Source organism: Muntiacus reevesi, chromosome 11, assembly GCF_963930625.1.
Source record: "Muntiacus reevesi chromosome 11, mMunRee1.1, whole genome shotgun sequence".
In the NCBI taxonomy this organism is placed as follows: Eukaryota; Metazoa; Chordata; class Mammalia; order Artiodactyla; family Cervidae; genus Muntiacus; species Muntiacus reevesi.
In genome coordinates, this window is record NC_089259.1 from 13,490,505 (window position 1) to 13,505,348 (window position 14,844).

General features: G+C 39.9%; 1 protein-coding gene across 7 annotated transcripts in view; it reads right to left on the bottom strand.

Moving 5' to 3' along the window:
• Positions 1 to 443: 443 nt before the first annotated feature.
• TSC22D1 (TSC22 domain family member 1) overlaps positions 444 to 14,844 on the bottom strand; it is a 124,368-nt gene continuing 109,967 nt past the window's right edge. For 2 of the 7 annotated variants that reach the window (XM_065902377.1, XM_065902376.1), the window contains exons 2-3: positions 3,089 to 3,140; positions 497 to 1,923 (exon numbers count right to left, since the gene is read on the bottom strand). In XM_065902377.1, the coding sequence (XP_065758449.1) occupies positions 1,666 to 1,923; positions 3,089 to 3,091 (261 nt within the window). In that variant the 5' untranslated portion in view covers positions 3,092 to 3,140 and the 3' untranslated portion in view covers positions 497 to 1,665. Of the gene's footprint in view, positions 1,924 to 3,088; positions 3,141 to 3,547; positions 3,923 to 4,214; positions 4,239 to 14,844 lie in introns of those variants that run through there. The other 5 variants (XM_065902378.1, XM_065902374.1, XM_065902368.1 and 2 more) reach the window with 5 other exon arrangements.

A 14,844-nucleotide genomic window follows, 5' to 3' on the forward strand; every position in this document is an offset into this window, starting at 1 on the left:
ATAAAGGAAACCACTGGAATTATCCTGTCTTTTGTTTGGGCATCCCTAGGAGCTGGGAACTCAATCCACAGTAGGAAAGGCATCCATTCTCAGAGTTCTTCAAGCGGAAATCAGATTCTCTCTCTAAGCCCCATCTTCTGATCCTAGAGCTGCTTGTTGGGATTATACACAGAGTAAGGTTCATTCCCCTCAGCTGGTAAACACTAGAAGATTAAGACTTCCATGGACTCCTAGGGTTTTAAAGCCACAGAGGCTTTCTTTCTTTCAGTACCCTCCCATCAGCTGTGAATGGGGAAAGCCACTTGTCCAGATCATACCAGTCTGAAGAACCAAGCTCTTGCCTCCTTGTCTCTTCCCTTACTACCTGAAAGAATGCAATGGTAGATTCCTTATACTTCTCCAATCAAACCATGAGCATCACTACTTTGCCCAACCCTTTCACCCCCCCCCTCAGAATTTCACCAAATTGTTTGAACTTTGCCTGGAAATAGTTGTGAAAATGACTACCATTACATTAACACTGTAACATAGAAACACTTATTTATCAACATTTTGTATGCTTTATTGAAAGTTGACAAGTGCAACAGTTAAATACAGTGACACCTTACAACTGTGTAGAGAACATGCACAGAAACATATGCAGATAACTACTATACAGGTAATATGCAGAAACCCCTACTGGGAAATCCATTAGCTAGAACTCCGCATTTTTCAAAGTATTCAACCAGTTCAATCAAAGGATTTCAGTGAACAGGGAGTGACTTCAATATACTCAGCAGCTAAAAGATTGCAGATTACACAAGGTGACTAACTGTGCCAAATTCTTAAAATCTCTTTAGGGAGGTGTGTTTTGCTTCATGGGTTTTTCATGGAGATCGCTATAGAAAAGACAATCCACACCTCTTCAGACAGTCAATGAAACATCTAAATTGCAATCTGTACAACCTAAATAGTAGCTATAGTCCTCTATTGTACAAAATAGTTACACTACATACACAAATATACAATAAGCAAAACAACCTTCATGGTAAGAGAGCTTAGGTCCCAGCTACCTGTCACCATTTAGTCACGTTAATAGTTTTGTGTCATCCACTGTTTCGGAAAGAGGCACAATTTTTTTTTTTAATGGAGTCTGGTGACAGTCGTCGTCTGTACAATGAACTAGGTTTTCCCCTCATCTTAGGTGAGACTAAGCTTCAATCCTGACCTTCACCTCCCTTTCCAGTTCCTCTCGGGGGAGGAGAGGAAAGTCCAGTGGCAAGCTCCTCTGCTTCGGAACCCCATGGAGTACACTACCATGCAAGCAGGAAGAACTCTTGGAGGTGGGGAGGGTGGGGAGCAGGGGCGGGGGGTGGAAAGGCACAACAGCTCCTCAGATGAATGAAACCATTTCTCACGGTTCTGCCAAGCTGCATGAGGTCCCAGTATATCCATGCTAATTCTCTGATTAACCTTTAACTCACCCAACTAAGAAATTTCTTCAAGCCGAAAGCATATGAGTGTTTTAATACTGGAAAAAAGAGAAAACGTCATGTGTCAGCCTCACGTCTCTTTTGCGGCGAGCAATGAAATGGGTGGCGGTGGGGGCGGACCCCTCCCCTAGCACATCTTCTCAGGTCTCTTCAGTCCAGACCACAGCAGCCAGTTCTTCGGGGGCCGGGATGGCTACGCGGTTGGTCCTGAGCCCTGGGACGCTGGCTGGGCCGGGGGCTGTGTGGTCCCCTGTGGCTGTGTGGTGGCAGGGGGCGAGCCAGTCTGCAGCTGGGCCTGGAACTGGGCAAGCTGCTCGGGACTGGCCAGTGTCTTCAGCAGATTGTTCTCCTGCTCCAGCTGGGAATTTTTCTCTATGAGTTCCTTGATCTGTTCCTTGAGGACCTCCACTTCCTCTCTAACTGCATACATCAAATGGCTTTTCACCAGATCCTGAAAGGGAGAGAAGGAAGGAGGGTGGGGGGGAAAGGTTTAACGTTCTATTGACTGTTTCCCGGACTCTGAATTGTTAAAACATTTTGCATGTCTCTCCCTAACGACGACATATCCTGCCTTTAGAGGTTCATTTAACAGGCTCCAGGGGAAAACGACGGAATACCACCTTAACTGTACAATACTTCAGTTTAACGTGTAAGTGATCAAGGTTTTGCTTTCCTTGCAGCCGTTGGCCAGAAATGCCTACGCTCAGGTTTCCTATTCGAGATGGCAAAACGCAGCCGGGCTCCAGCTCGGTGCAGAAAGAAGCCGGGCTCAGAGTTGTCCAGCCCCGGAGCAACGGGAGCCACGACCCCGCCCCCAAGCCCCTCCCTCCGCCCGCCGGACCGCCTCCCTCAGCACCGGCTGCAGCCAGTTCCTACAGAGCGTGTTGCCGCATTTTCCTTCCCCCCACCCCCCCTTTTCGTGATTAAGCTGACATCACAGAAACCTGGGCAGCCGTCGCAGCCAATGGGCGCTCGAGTTATTTATAGCTCCGAATTAAAGGTTCGGAGTTTGCCTAGCAACAGTGGGCAGAGAATCCCGTGAGAAGAGCCACAGGCGCTGCTCCAATAACAAAGAACGGCCAAGGCGGAAATAAAAAATAGCAGAAATCCAGGAGCAGGCTGAGACGGCGAAACTTTTCTCCGGCTCTTCATTGTGCAGGAGCCTCCACCACTGGGGATCTGTTTGGCCCCGTGTAGGAGGCTCCTTCACGAGACCCCCACTTCTGGGGCCCTTCCCGCTCCCGGCACCGCGGTAAACCTTACGATCCCTAGGAAAGCCACATCACTAGCGATGTGCCCGAGACCGAAGGACACGCTGGGTCAGCGCTTTCCCAGCAATTCCCCAGCAAAAAAGGGGCAGGCACCTCCGCCAAAATCTTGACGGTTGTTTGAAATCGGTCCTGGAAAGAACATCGAATATCCGCAGGGTCCCTTTCTCTCTCCTTAGCACCCCTGGTATGTGGCTTCATGCTGGCAGAATGGAGACAGTGCCGGTATTTCTAAATGTATGGAGAGCAGTCATCGTCTTCTACGGATGCGCTCCTTTCATCCCAAGATACCCTGCATTTTGTACTGTGCCCACATTTAGTACAAACGATTTTTAAAACAGTACATACCATAGCTTGCTCGATTTTGTTGTCAATAGCTACCACGCTTGCACCAGATGAGCTGAAAAAGAAAAGGGAAAAAAAAAAATCAATAAATGGGATCTTTTTTCTATCCCAGACAAAAAGAATTCCCCAATTCTGTGGTGTTACTAACATCATTTTCTGAACATTCTTTAATGCTATGTAATATATCACCCTCCAGAAAACACCAGCCACTCTCTTCCTAACGAATATCCAGACATTTCCCTATTTAAGTGAGCCACAAAGGCTAAATTACATAATGTGGTAAATCCCTGTGCTCTGGCCAGACCTGCAAAAACAAGGCTATTCGGAACATTTCAAAAAGCAACATCCATGTCACCGTAGCCTCTCAGCAATGGACAAAGGAATTCGCCGGGCTATCTTTCACCTGCATTATTACAAGGATCTCACGAGTAAATTTTCAAAAGTATCCCAGCCGACATTTACCTATTGTCAAGTCTCACAGAGGCGTTTTCGGTCCCGAGCAAGGATGACAAGAAAGAAATTGAAAAATGTCTCAGTTGGTAAACTCCTAGATCCATCGCCACTGGTCTACACCATTGGGATTTCATGCAATTGCAGCCAAAATCACCCTCTCAGGAAAAAAAAAAAAAAGAAGGAATACTAGCCGCCTTGGTGGGGCTAGATAAAAATCTTCCAGCTTTACGCAGCTTAGGGAGAAACCGAAAACGGCAGCACTAATTGAAAGAAGCCCGGCTTCTGGGGCTTGGAGGTTCCGGGAAGACGCAGCTCCCACTGCTGTGCGGAGAAGGCTCCCTGGTCAGCAGCCGGGCTCCACTAGGCTCTAGCCTAGGGCGCCCCGTCTTGGTGCAAAATATATGCAGGGAAGAGCCGCGCCGATTGGCCAGCGCGCCGCTGGATCCGCCCCCTCCCCTCTTCCCCGCCCTCCTCCCGCTGCCCCGCCCCCCTCCCCACTCCCACCCCGCCCCCAGCCTCCCGACCGGCGCCTCGGGTGGGCTGGCCCAGGCCTCGGCCTCAGGGGCCGGGAAGCGGGCCGCAAGGGGCCTCCAAGATAAAGCAAAGACCGAGCACTGCTCGGACGGAAAACGCCGAGGGGTCCTGAAAATGCGATTAGGGCTCTGCACGTGCTTACGTTTAAGGGAGTCAGACCCCGTCCCTGGAGCTGCCTGTCCCCGTGGCTGCTGAACGGCGAAAGCTGCTTATTTGCAACCAGAACCCTCTGAGCTACTGGGCATGCCCAGTCCCAGCACTTAAAGACTCGCAGGAACTGGAGTATCTCGATTTCAATTATCTCGTTCTAACAGGCAGCAGTAATTGGAGGACTTTAAGGGTGGTTTTATTTATAAAGATAACTATACTGTAATAATACTTTTTTCTAAGCTAGTGAATTTTAGAGGAAAAAAATCATATTTCCTTTGAGAGATTCTACCTTTCTATGAATTTATCAATTATGTGTAGAAACAAAAAACAGTACATAGTCATTTGCTATGCACATATAAATTGAAGCCAAAAGGAATCTACAAGATGAAATGAGATGTCAAAAGTTCCCATTGCCATAAACCTTAAAATTGCATTTCCTTCCGTGTATAGCTAGGGGAAAAAAAATCCACAGGTTGAATCCTTCCTACATAGATCTATTTTCACTTTAAGTCCCTAAAGCAAGTTTTTAGATGTTAAGTGCAATTTCTATAAGAGTCAGTCCTTTGAGCCTTCTTACGTCAGCGGAATTGAGATACTGTAAAGTCTGTATGTCAACCTTATAGCCACACTGACCAAATAATTCCCTTCTCTAAACCAAAATTAAAATATCTGAGTGTGAAATAGCTTAACCCGTTACATAATTTTCTTCTATTAATTTAAAATATTGCAAGAATGTACCAACTGAGTTTAAAGTTTAATATCCTATAAGTCTAAGGCCTGAAGGTCACTTGATTATTATAGGTTATAAACAGCTTGCAATTCAGTATGTTTAAGAAGGTGCATTTAAGCCTCTACAATACTGCCCTCTAATGGCGTAATCCTATAAAGACAGAAACAAAAAACTAAATACTAATAAAGACTTTCAAATAAGCAAATTGTACCATCACAAATAATTCCAACATAAAACTTGGCCACAGAACATATATAGGTATGTATTCTATTTACACACACACACAAACCCACATATAGTCTTTCCTCTCTCAAGCATTCTCTCTTAAGCAGAATCCTTTAATTTAGGAAATTTTAAGTTGCTAGTGGAGCCTCTTAAGATAGTCTTTGAAGTTGACCCAATGTTGGCAGAGTGTGTTTGGTTTTAGAAACTGTCCAAAATGGTTAGGTACCAAATCTGGTGAATGTGGAAGCTGATGAAAGGGCAATTAATTCTCTTTGGGGTTAAAAAATCAAGGCAGTATCATTCTTTGTTATTTTAAGGTTTATATTGTTCTCTAAGCTTTAAGGCTTTGCTTTTGAATAACAAATGATATTCAAATGATATGCCAATAATTTACAAACATTATATATTATGATACAAACTTATTTTCTAAAGGAAAACATTAAGTGGAAGCTCAAAAATCACAATTTGGGAAGCAGATATGTGGTCTGTATGTCTATGAATCTAGGCACAATTATTATTTACTACATTATAGTTTCTATATATTTTGAAAGTTACAGTTATCATTATGTGATTAAGTCATTTACAAATTTAAATGGAATGTCAACTGCACAGGAAAAAGTAGAGCATCACTTAAGTTGTAAAAGGAGCTTAAAAAAAAAACAAAACTCTAAGATCATATATAGAAAGGAATTTTAAATTCCCACTGGTTTAAGAAGATTAATAAATTAACTGAATTTTATTTATTCATGATGTTCTTGAAAATAGAAAGTTACAAGTTGGTCATGTTTTCATTTCATTCATTCCAACTGATCATTCAAGTATTAAGCTATAGAAGCCAATATTCGAATTGCAGTCTGTTTACCCCATATGTCTACAGTGGGACTTCATGGTCATCACCAACACTTTGCTATTTTAGATACACTTGCAAGAAATATCCTTGCACATATACCCTTGAATATCTGTAATATATTTCTGGAGAATCTGCTGGGTAAAAAGATAATTATAAATCTATTCCTTTTCTTATCTTTTCCATAAATGTGCTAGGTTCCTTTAAGATAGATTTTAACTAGAGAAAAAATTTTAACCTCTATGAATGTTATAGCCTTTGTTAGATTTGTTAAGTTTGATTTTCATTTCTTTTTTTAACTTCTTATTTTGTACACACACACACACACACACACAACTGATTAATGATGGTGTGATAGTTTCAGGTGAATAGCAAAGGGACTCAGCCATTCATAGACAAGTATCCACTCTCCCTGGGGGAAAGAATGGGGGGAAGGGGTATAGGGAGTTTGGGATGGACATGTACACACAGATATATTTAAAATGTATAACCTACAAGGAACTACTGTATAGAGCTTGGAACTCTGCTCAATGTTATGTGGTAGCCTGGATAAGATAGATTTTAAATTGAAAACTGAAAAGACATAATTTCAAAAAGAAGGCAACAAGATTAGAGATCTCTACAGAGGAGAGTCCATGGGTCAGGAATGTCTGAGGCCCAAGGGACTAAAATTACTTTCCAGCTATTAAAGGTTCTTCCATTTGCAAAATAGAACATCTATGAGTTTAGTGCCCAGAGTTTAACCAAGGATAGGATAAGCACTCGCATGCCTCCAGGAGAGACCCCTGAAGGCATGGATGATACTAGTCCCCTTCAGACACTAGGCAGAGGTCAAGAGGTCTCACTCCAGTGAGGAATCTGGATCATAGGAAAAAGCCCGAACCTTTAAGGCTCGGTGGTTATTTGTTGTTGATTTTGTTGTTCTGTTCTGTTTTGCCTAAGTGTCTTTTTACCTGGATTCCAATTCAATCACTTCTGCATGTTAGTAGCATGTATGCTAATTCAGTGACATGTGCTCTTCTCCCAAACTTGATAGGTACAATGTAGGTAAAGACCTTGATGCTGGGAAAGACTGATGGCAAGAGGAGAAGGGGGAGGCAGAGGATGAGATGGCTGGATGGCATCACTGACTCGATGGACATGAGTCTGAGTGAGCTCTGGGAGATGATGAAGGATAGGGAAGCCTGGTGCTGAAGTTCATGGGGTCACAGAGTCTGAGCAACTGAACAACAGCAACAACAACACAGGCACAGTTGGTGACCCACCACTCAAACAGGATAACCTGTTTGTCCCTCTGTCCAAACTCCTTGCAAATCTATAAACTGACCGCCGCAGAAGGGGCCGAAGCACGGAACCCCACGCCTGACCGAGCCGCTGTTGCCCAGGGGCTGCTCGATGCCTTCCCTCTCTCGTCCACTCTCACTAGACGCTTGGGGGTCGTTTTACCAGGCTTAGCAAATGAAACTACAGGACTCCAAATTAAAGCTGAATTGCAGATAAACCACGAATAATGTTTTAGTGTTTGGGTCCTGCACACTGTTGGAACAAGAAAGAATGTCAAAAAGAAAAAAATCAAGAAAAATTTAACTGTACTTTAAATTTCCTTGATTTCCACTGAAAAGATGGAAGATAAAGTAGAGAAAATCTTCCCCAAAATAACAAAACAAAACAAACAGAGATAGAAACATGGGATACAAGACACTAAATGGATCCATCGAGGAGGCAGTTCAAGAGCAAAACAGAATGAATTCCAAAGACAGAAAACAGAGGGATGGCAATTACCAAAGAAATAATTTAAGAATACGTCCAGAACTGAAGGACGTAAGTCTTCTGTTCATATGAGATGACCAAATGGCTACCACCATCAATGAAAACAGCCCTACACCAAAGCACGTCATGACAAAACTAATAATCACGTGGGACAGAGAAAATCCTAAAAGCTCCTGAGCAGAAAAAAGCAAGGTACAAACACAGATAACAGTATCAGAATGGTGGTTGTGGCCACTGGGAAACAATGGGGAAACTGCTTATAAAATCCTAAGAGAGAAAGGTTTTTAACTTGGTCAAATCATTTAAATGTAAATGTATCAGGAGAACATTTTCAGAACATTTTAGACACCAAAATGGAGGAGCAAATCAGGGAAAGGGGTTTAAAGCAAGAGGAATAAGTTCTAGAGATCGGCAGTACAACCTTGGACCGGAAATCAATACTATGATGTTGAAAATGTAAAACTTTGAGAGTGTGGGTCTCAGGTTAAGCCTTCTTACCACAATAAAATAAAAATTAAAAAAAACATAAGAAATACATTCTCCCAGAAAGAAAAGATGGCATGAGAAGCATGAACCAGGAACTCAAATGGTGGAGAGAAGGAAGGGAAGCAACAGGGTAACCGGGGCCGTTCCCGGCTGTCCAGTGGCTAGGATTTCATGCTTCTGCTGCAGGGGGCATGGGTTCGATCCATGGTGCAGGCACTAAGATGCTGCATGATGCACTGAAAAAACCCAAAAGAAGATGGTGGGGAAGGAAATCTGGGGATGGCAGGTGCTAATAAGCAAACCCTAGCAGCAACGGGTATGTAATCGTGGGGGGAAGTGAGAGCCTTTGGGAGGCAGCACTTCGGTGCAAATAAACAGAGACATGATCTAATAGATCTAAGCATTTGTGCAGGGCGGGGGCTAAAGCCAGGTATGAACCGGATCTAATGAAACAACTAGGTAAGTTCAAAAGCAGTTTTACAGTTTTGCAGAAATCAAAAGTAAATGAAAAGAAAAGAATGTTCATAGATAAAACTTGACTATAATAATTCTTAAAATTGTTTTACTGGTTTTACTTTAAAAAAGTTAAGGTTACTGGCAAGGTTGTGGGAAGAAGAAATGCATAGTAGGAAAAGAATAATGTCTGTTAAGAATGGTGTAAAAGTGCTAAATCCTCCTCTACTATGGCTTGATTATATAATACCTACAATTGACAGAGCAAAAAATATCAGTATAAATATATTATTACATGGACATGTGTGGGTAAATATGAGAAATTAGAAGTGGCTGCCTGCTAAGGCATAAATTCATGGACTGAAAAAAGGAAATTGATAACTTTTTTCCTATTCACTCTATTTTTAGGTATGTACAGGTATTGCTTTGATTAAAAAATATTTTTAAGAGGGAGAATGGGGTCCTCAAGGGGCTCCTCTGCTCCCAGGTTTCAGTCGAGTACTTAGCACACGTGAGGAAACTGTCTGAGGCTCAGGGAGGCCACCCAAAAGAAGCAGCAGAACAATTTTTGGAACTCACACCAGCCTGGGTAAAAAAGAAAAAAAAACAAAAAACAAAAAACAAAAAACCAACTTGTAAACACAGGATGCCAGGTATTTAGAAGGATAGTGCCAAAGTGATGATGAAAAGTTAGTTCCAGACTGACGGGTGTTTGGTCTTGTGTAAAACAGTTTAAAAGGAAGCCTTGACATATATCCAAATAAAACTACGTGTCCATCAAAAGATGAATGGATAAAGACAATGTGGTACATGTATACAATGGAATACTACTCTGCTATTAAAAAAAAGAATGGGATAATGCCATTTGCAGCAACATGGATGCAACTAGAGTTTACCATTCTAAGAGAAGTAAGTCAGAAAGAGGAGGACATATACCATGTGATATCACTTATATGTGCAATCTAAAATACGAGATAAACGACTTCTATTTCTGTGGTGGTTGCCAAGGGGAAAGGGGGTGGGAGAGGGTAAGGGTAGGAATTTGGGGTTAGCATATGCAAACTATCATATATAGAAAGGGTAAACAACAAGGTCCGACTGACGGCACAGGGAACTATATTCATATTCTGTGATAAACCATAACGGAGAAGAATATGAAAAAGAATGTGTATGTGTATAACTGAGTAACTTTGCTGACAGCAATAATTAACACAGTGCTGTAATTCAACTATACTTCAATAAAAATATATAAATATAAAAGGAAGCTCTGAAAAGATCAAACTGTTTCCAAGTAACTTAATTTTTTCTCAAAACAAGGCTCAGGGATATTAAATAAAATACAGCTAGAAACCAATAATTCACAATGTTTGGCATCCAATGAAAAGTACCAGGCATACAAACAAGCAAGGAGATATGACTCATGATGGGGAGGAAAACTGATCAATCAAAATGACCCAGATATGACAAAGATGATATAATTTGTAGACCAGGACACTGAAATTATTATAACCTTGCTCTATATGTTCAAGAAAGTACAGGTAAACATTAGCATATTAAGTGCAGAAAACCCAGTTTATGAGGATGAAACATATGATTTGGGAAAAAAGATAGGCTGATGGGATTAACAGCAGATTAAACAGGGCAGAAATATTAGTGATATATTAGCAATAGAAACTAACCAAAACAAAACAGAGAAAAAAAAATTATTATTGCTCTGTATCACTGAACTGTGGAGCAATTTCAAACAACCAAATAAATCTCTAGTGAAGTCCCTGAAGAAGAGAAGAGGGGAAGGGAGGGAAAAAATATTTGAGGCAATTATGGCAATTTTCTCCAAATTTTATTGAAAAAAACAGATCCAAGATGTTAAACCTCAAGCAAGAGAATATGAAGAAAACTGCAGCAAGGTATATCATCATCAAACAGCTTAAAACCAGCGATAAAGAGACCACCCTAAAAGCCGCCCAGAGAAAGAACTAGATCACACACAGAGCAACAAGGATGAGACTGGAAGCAGGCTTCAGGCTGACAGAAGAGTGTGGCAGTGTTTTTCAAGCCCTGAGAGGAAATTCTGAAGAGTCTATCAACTGGGGCGAGTCTGCCCCAGTGAAAATATCTGTCAAAAATAAAGATGAGGGACTTCCCTGGTAGTCCAGTGCCTGAGGCTCTGTGCCCCCAGTGCAGGGGCCTGGGTTCAATCCCTAGTCAGGGGACTAGATCTTACATGCTGCAACGAAAGGTCCTGCATGCTGCTATTGAGACCTGGCACAGCCAAATAAATAAATATTTTAAAAAAGAAAAAAAATGAGGATGAAATTCTTTTTAAGAAAGCTGGAAGGATTCAATCACTGGCAGTGATAAGAAATTTATCACTATAAGAAATTTTGCACAAAAGAATGAAGAGCGCCTGAAATGGGAACTGTGTAGTTAAACACAAAAATATTTCCCTTAACTATTATTTCTCTTTAAAAAAAACTATTATATCTCTTTTAAATTAATAACAGTATATGAGTGAAGAGGGGCTATATCATACAATGAAGTAAAATGTATGACAAAGTAGAACACAGCCAGGAGGGGAGAAGGGATGGATACTGCTGTACAGTTCTTAGATTACTAACAAGTAGATGTGATAAGTTAAAGATGGATTCTACAAACTCTAAAGTAATACCTGAAATAACAATACAAAGAGTTATAGCTATTAGTAATAAGCCAATAAAGAAGATAAAATGGAATCATTAGAGAAAATACAATCTAAAAGAAGTACAAAGAAAGAAAAGAGGGATAAACAACAAACAGTAAGACAGTACACGTAAACCAACTGTAGCAATAATCACATTAAATGTAAATGTTCTCAATTAAACACATTAATTAAAGGCAGAGGTTGTTAGATTAGATAAAAAAACAAGACACAAGTACTGCTGCATTTAAGAAATAATCCTTTAAATATAAAGGCATAAATGAGCAACGTAAGAGGATGGAAGAAGATCCTCTATGTTAAAATAATCCAATGCTGAATGCTGAAGAGGCTATATTTTTCAAACCAAGTAGACTGCAAATCTAAATCATTTCCTAATGAATAAAAGGATCAATTTATCAAGAGGTCATACATATCCTAAGTGTTTATACACTGATAATAGAGTTTCAAACTATGTTAAGCAAAAACTGATAGAACTGTAAGGAGAAATTTAAAAAATCCAAAAGTGTAGTTTTCGACAATCCTCAGTAACACTTGAATAACTCTGTCAAGCACTTGAGCTAGTTGGTTTTTGTAGAACATTCCATCCAGTAGCAGCAGAATACACATTCATTTCAAGCACACATGGCATTTTTACCAGGAGAGACCATATTCTAAGCCACAAAACAAATCTCAATAAATTTAAAAGAATTCAAATCATACAAAGCATGTTCTATATACACATTGAAATTGAATTAGAAATCAATGACAGAAAATTATTTGGAAAATCTCCAAATATTTGGAAATAACACGTACCTAAATAACCTATAGAGGTCAAATAAAAGGGAAACTGGGAAATATTTTGAACTGAGAAAAAATAAAATAAAACATAGCATATTACATTTACTTTAATAAATACAACAATTTAGATATAATGAACAAATGCCTAGAAAAACAAAAGCTACCAAAACCAACTCCAGGAGAAACTGGTAACCTGAATGGTCTTTTTAAAAAATTAATTTGTAATTTAAAATCTTCCTATGCCAAAACCCTCAGGCCCAGATGGTTTCACTGGTAAACATTTAAGGAAGAAATAATATTGATTCTATATGAACTCTCTTCCAGAAAACTAAGGAGGAGAAAATACTTCCCAACTCATTCTACAAGGCCAGCATGACCCTGATACTAAAATCAGGCAATGACATTAAAAAAAAAAAAAGAAGATAACTGCAGACCAATAGCCCTACTGAACAGAGATACTAAATTTCTTTAAAAAGTTTTGGCAACTTGAAACCAGTTATATAATCAGGACCAAATGGCATTTATTCTGAGAAGGTAAGGTAAACATCTGAAAATCAATATGATTCACTGTATGATTTAGTCAACAGACTAAAGAAAAATTACAGGGTCATCACAATAGAGGCAGGAAACAGCAATCTGACAAAATTCAACATCCATTCATAATAAAAAAAAAACCACCTCTCAGCAAAATAGGAATTGAAGTTCTTCAACCTAATAAAAACCATGCAGTTCACATCACACTTAACTATAAGAATGAATGGTTTCCTCCTAAGATCGGAAAAAAAAAGGCAAGAATGTCAAATCTGGGCAATTTCAATATCACACTGAAGGTAATAGTAATAGGCAGGAAATAAGGCAAAAAAAAAAAAAAAAGAAGAAGAAGGAAGGAAGGAAGAACAAAAGAATGGATATCCAGATTAAAAAGAAAAAAATAAAACTATCCTATTAACAGATAATATGAGACATGGGGCTTTTCAGATGGCGCTAGTGTTGAAGAACCTGCCTGCCAATGCAGGAGACATAGGAGACTCGAGTTTGAACTCTGGGTCAGGAAGAGCCCCTGGAAGAGGGCATGGCAACCCACTCTAGTATTCTTGCCTGGAGAATCTCATGGACAGAGGAGCCTGGTGGGCTGCACAGTCCATAGAGTAGCAAAGAGTTGGACACGACTGAGGCAACTTAGCACAAGATTGCCTATATAGAAAATCCCTAAGAATGCACAAAAAAAAACTACAGGAACTAACAATAAGTGTGTTGACTAAGTCACGGGATATAAGTTCAATCAGAAAAATCAATTGTATTCCTACATACTAGCATAAACAATTAAACGCTGATATTTTTAAAATTCCATTTACAATATCTTAAAAACACATGCTGCTGCTGCTGCTAAGTCCTGTCAGTCGTGTCCGACTCAGTGCGACCCCATAGGCGGCAGCCCACCAGGCTCCCCTGTCCCTGGGATTCTCCAGGCAAGAACCCTGGAGTGGGTTGCCATCTCCTTCTCCAGTGCATGAAAGTGAAAAGTGAAAGTGAAGTCACTCAGTCGTGTCCAACTCCTCACGACCCCATGGACTGTAGTCCACCAGGCTCCTCCATCCATGGGATTTCCCAAGCAAGAGTACTGGAGTGGGTTGCCATTGCCTTCTCCAAAAAACACGTGAAATAACAATATATGTATAAAATCTGTATGCTGAAAACTAAGAAATGCGGACAAAAGAAATCCTAGAGAATCAAATAAATGGTGAGATAAACTGTGGTCACCAACTGAAAGACTCAACATGGCTAACATGTCAATTGCCCCTCCCCACAATAATATATAGATTCAATATAATCCCAATCAAAATTCCAGCAAGACTTCTTATAAAAAAATGATACAGTGACTCTAAAATTTATATGTAAAAGTAAAAGAACTAGAATGGTCAAACAATATTAAGAAAAGTGCTGAAGGACTCCCACTCAAGACTTTCTATAAAGTTACTCTCGTCAGGATAGTATGGTATTGGCAAAAGGACAGATATTTAGAGCAATGGAATAGGACAGAAAAGTTAAGAGATAGTCCCGTGCATATACGGAAACTGATTTGACAAAGATATAAAACTGACTCCATGCAGAAAGATAATATTTTCAACAAACAGTACTGAAACAACTAGATGGCATATAAAAAAATAAAACCCAATTGGACCCATTCCTCCCCACCATATGAAATATCAACTTAAAACGGATCATAGACTTAAATGTAAAATCCCAAACTATAATTCCTTGGGACTTTGGATTAGGCAGATTTCTTACATATGGCAAAAAGCACCATCCATAAAAGAGAAAAAAAAAATCAATAAACTAGACTTTTTTAATATGAAGAATTTTGGTTCTTAAAGACACTGTTGCAAGAATGAAAATACAAACTATAGACTGTAATTAAATATTGCCAGTCACATATGTGATAAAGGACCTATATCCAGATATAAAAAGAATTCTTAAAAATCAATAGGGAAACAACCCAATTTTTTAAAAAATGGACAACACTTTATCAAAGAAGATAAAGAAGATTGGTAAATAGCACATGAAAAAATGTTAAACATCATAAATCATTACAGAAATGCAAACTAAAACCATAATAAGATACAGCAACATAATCC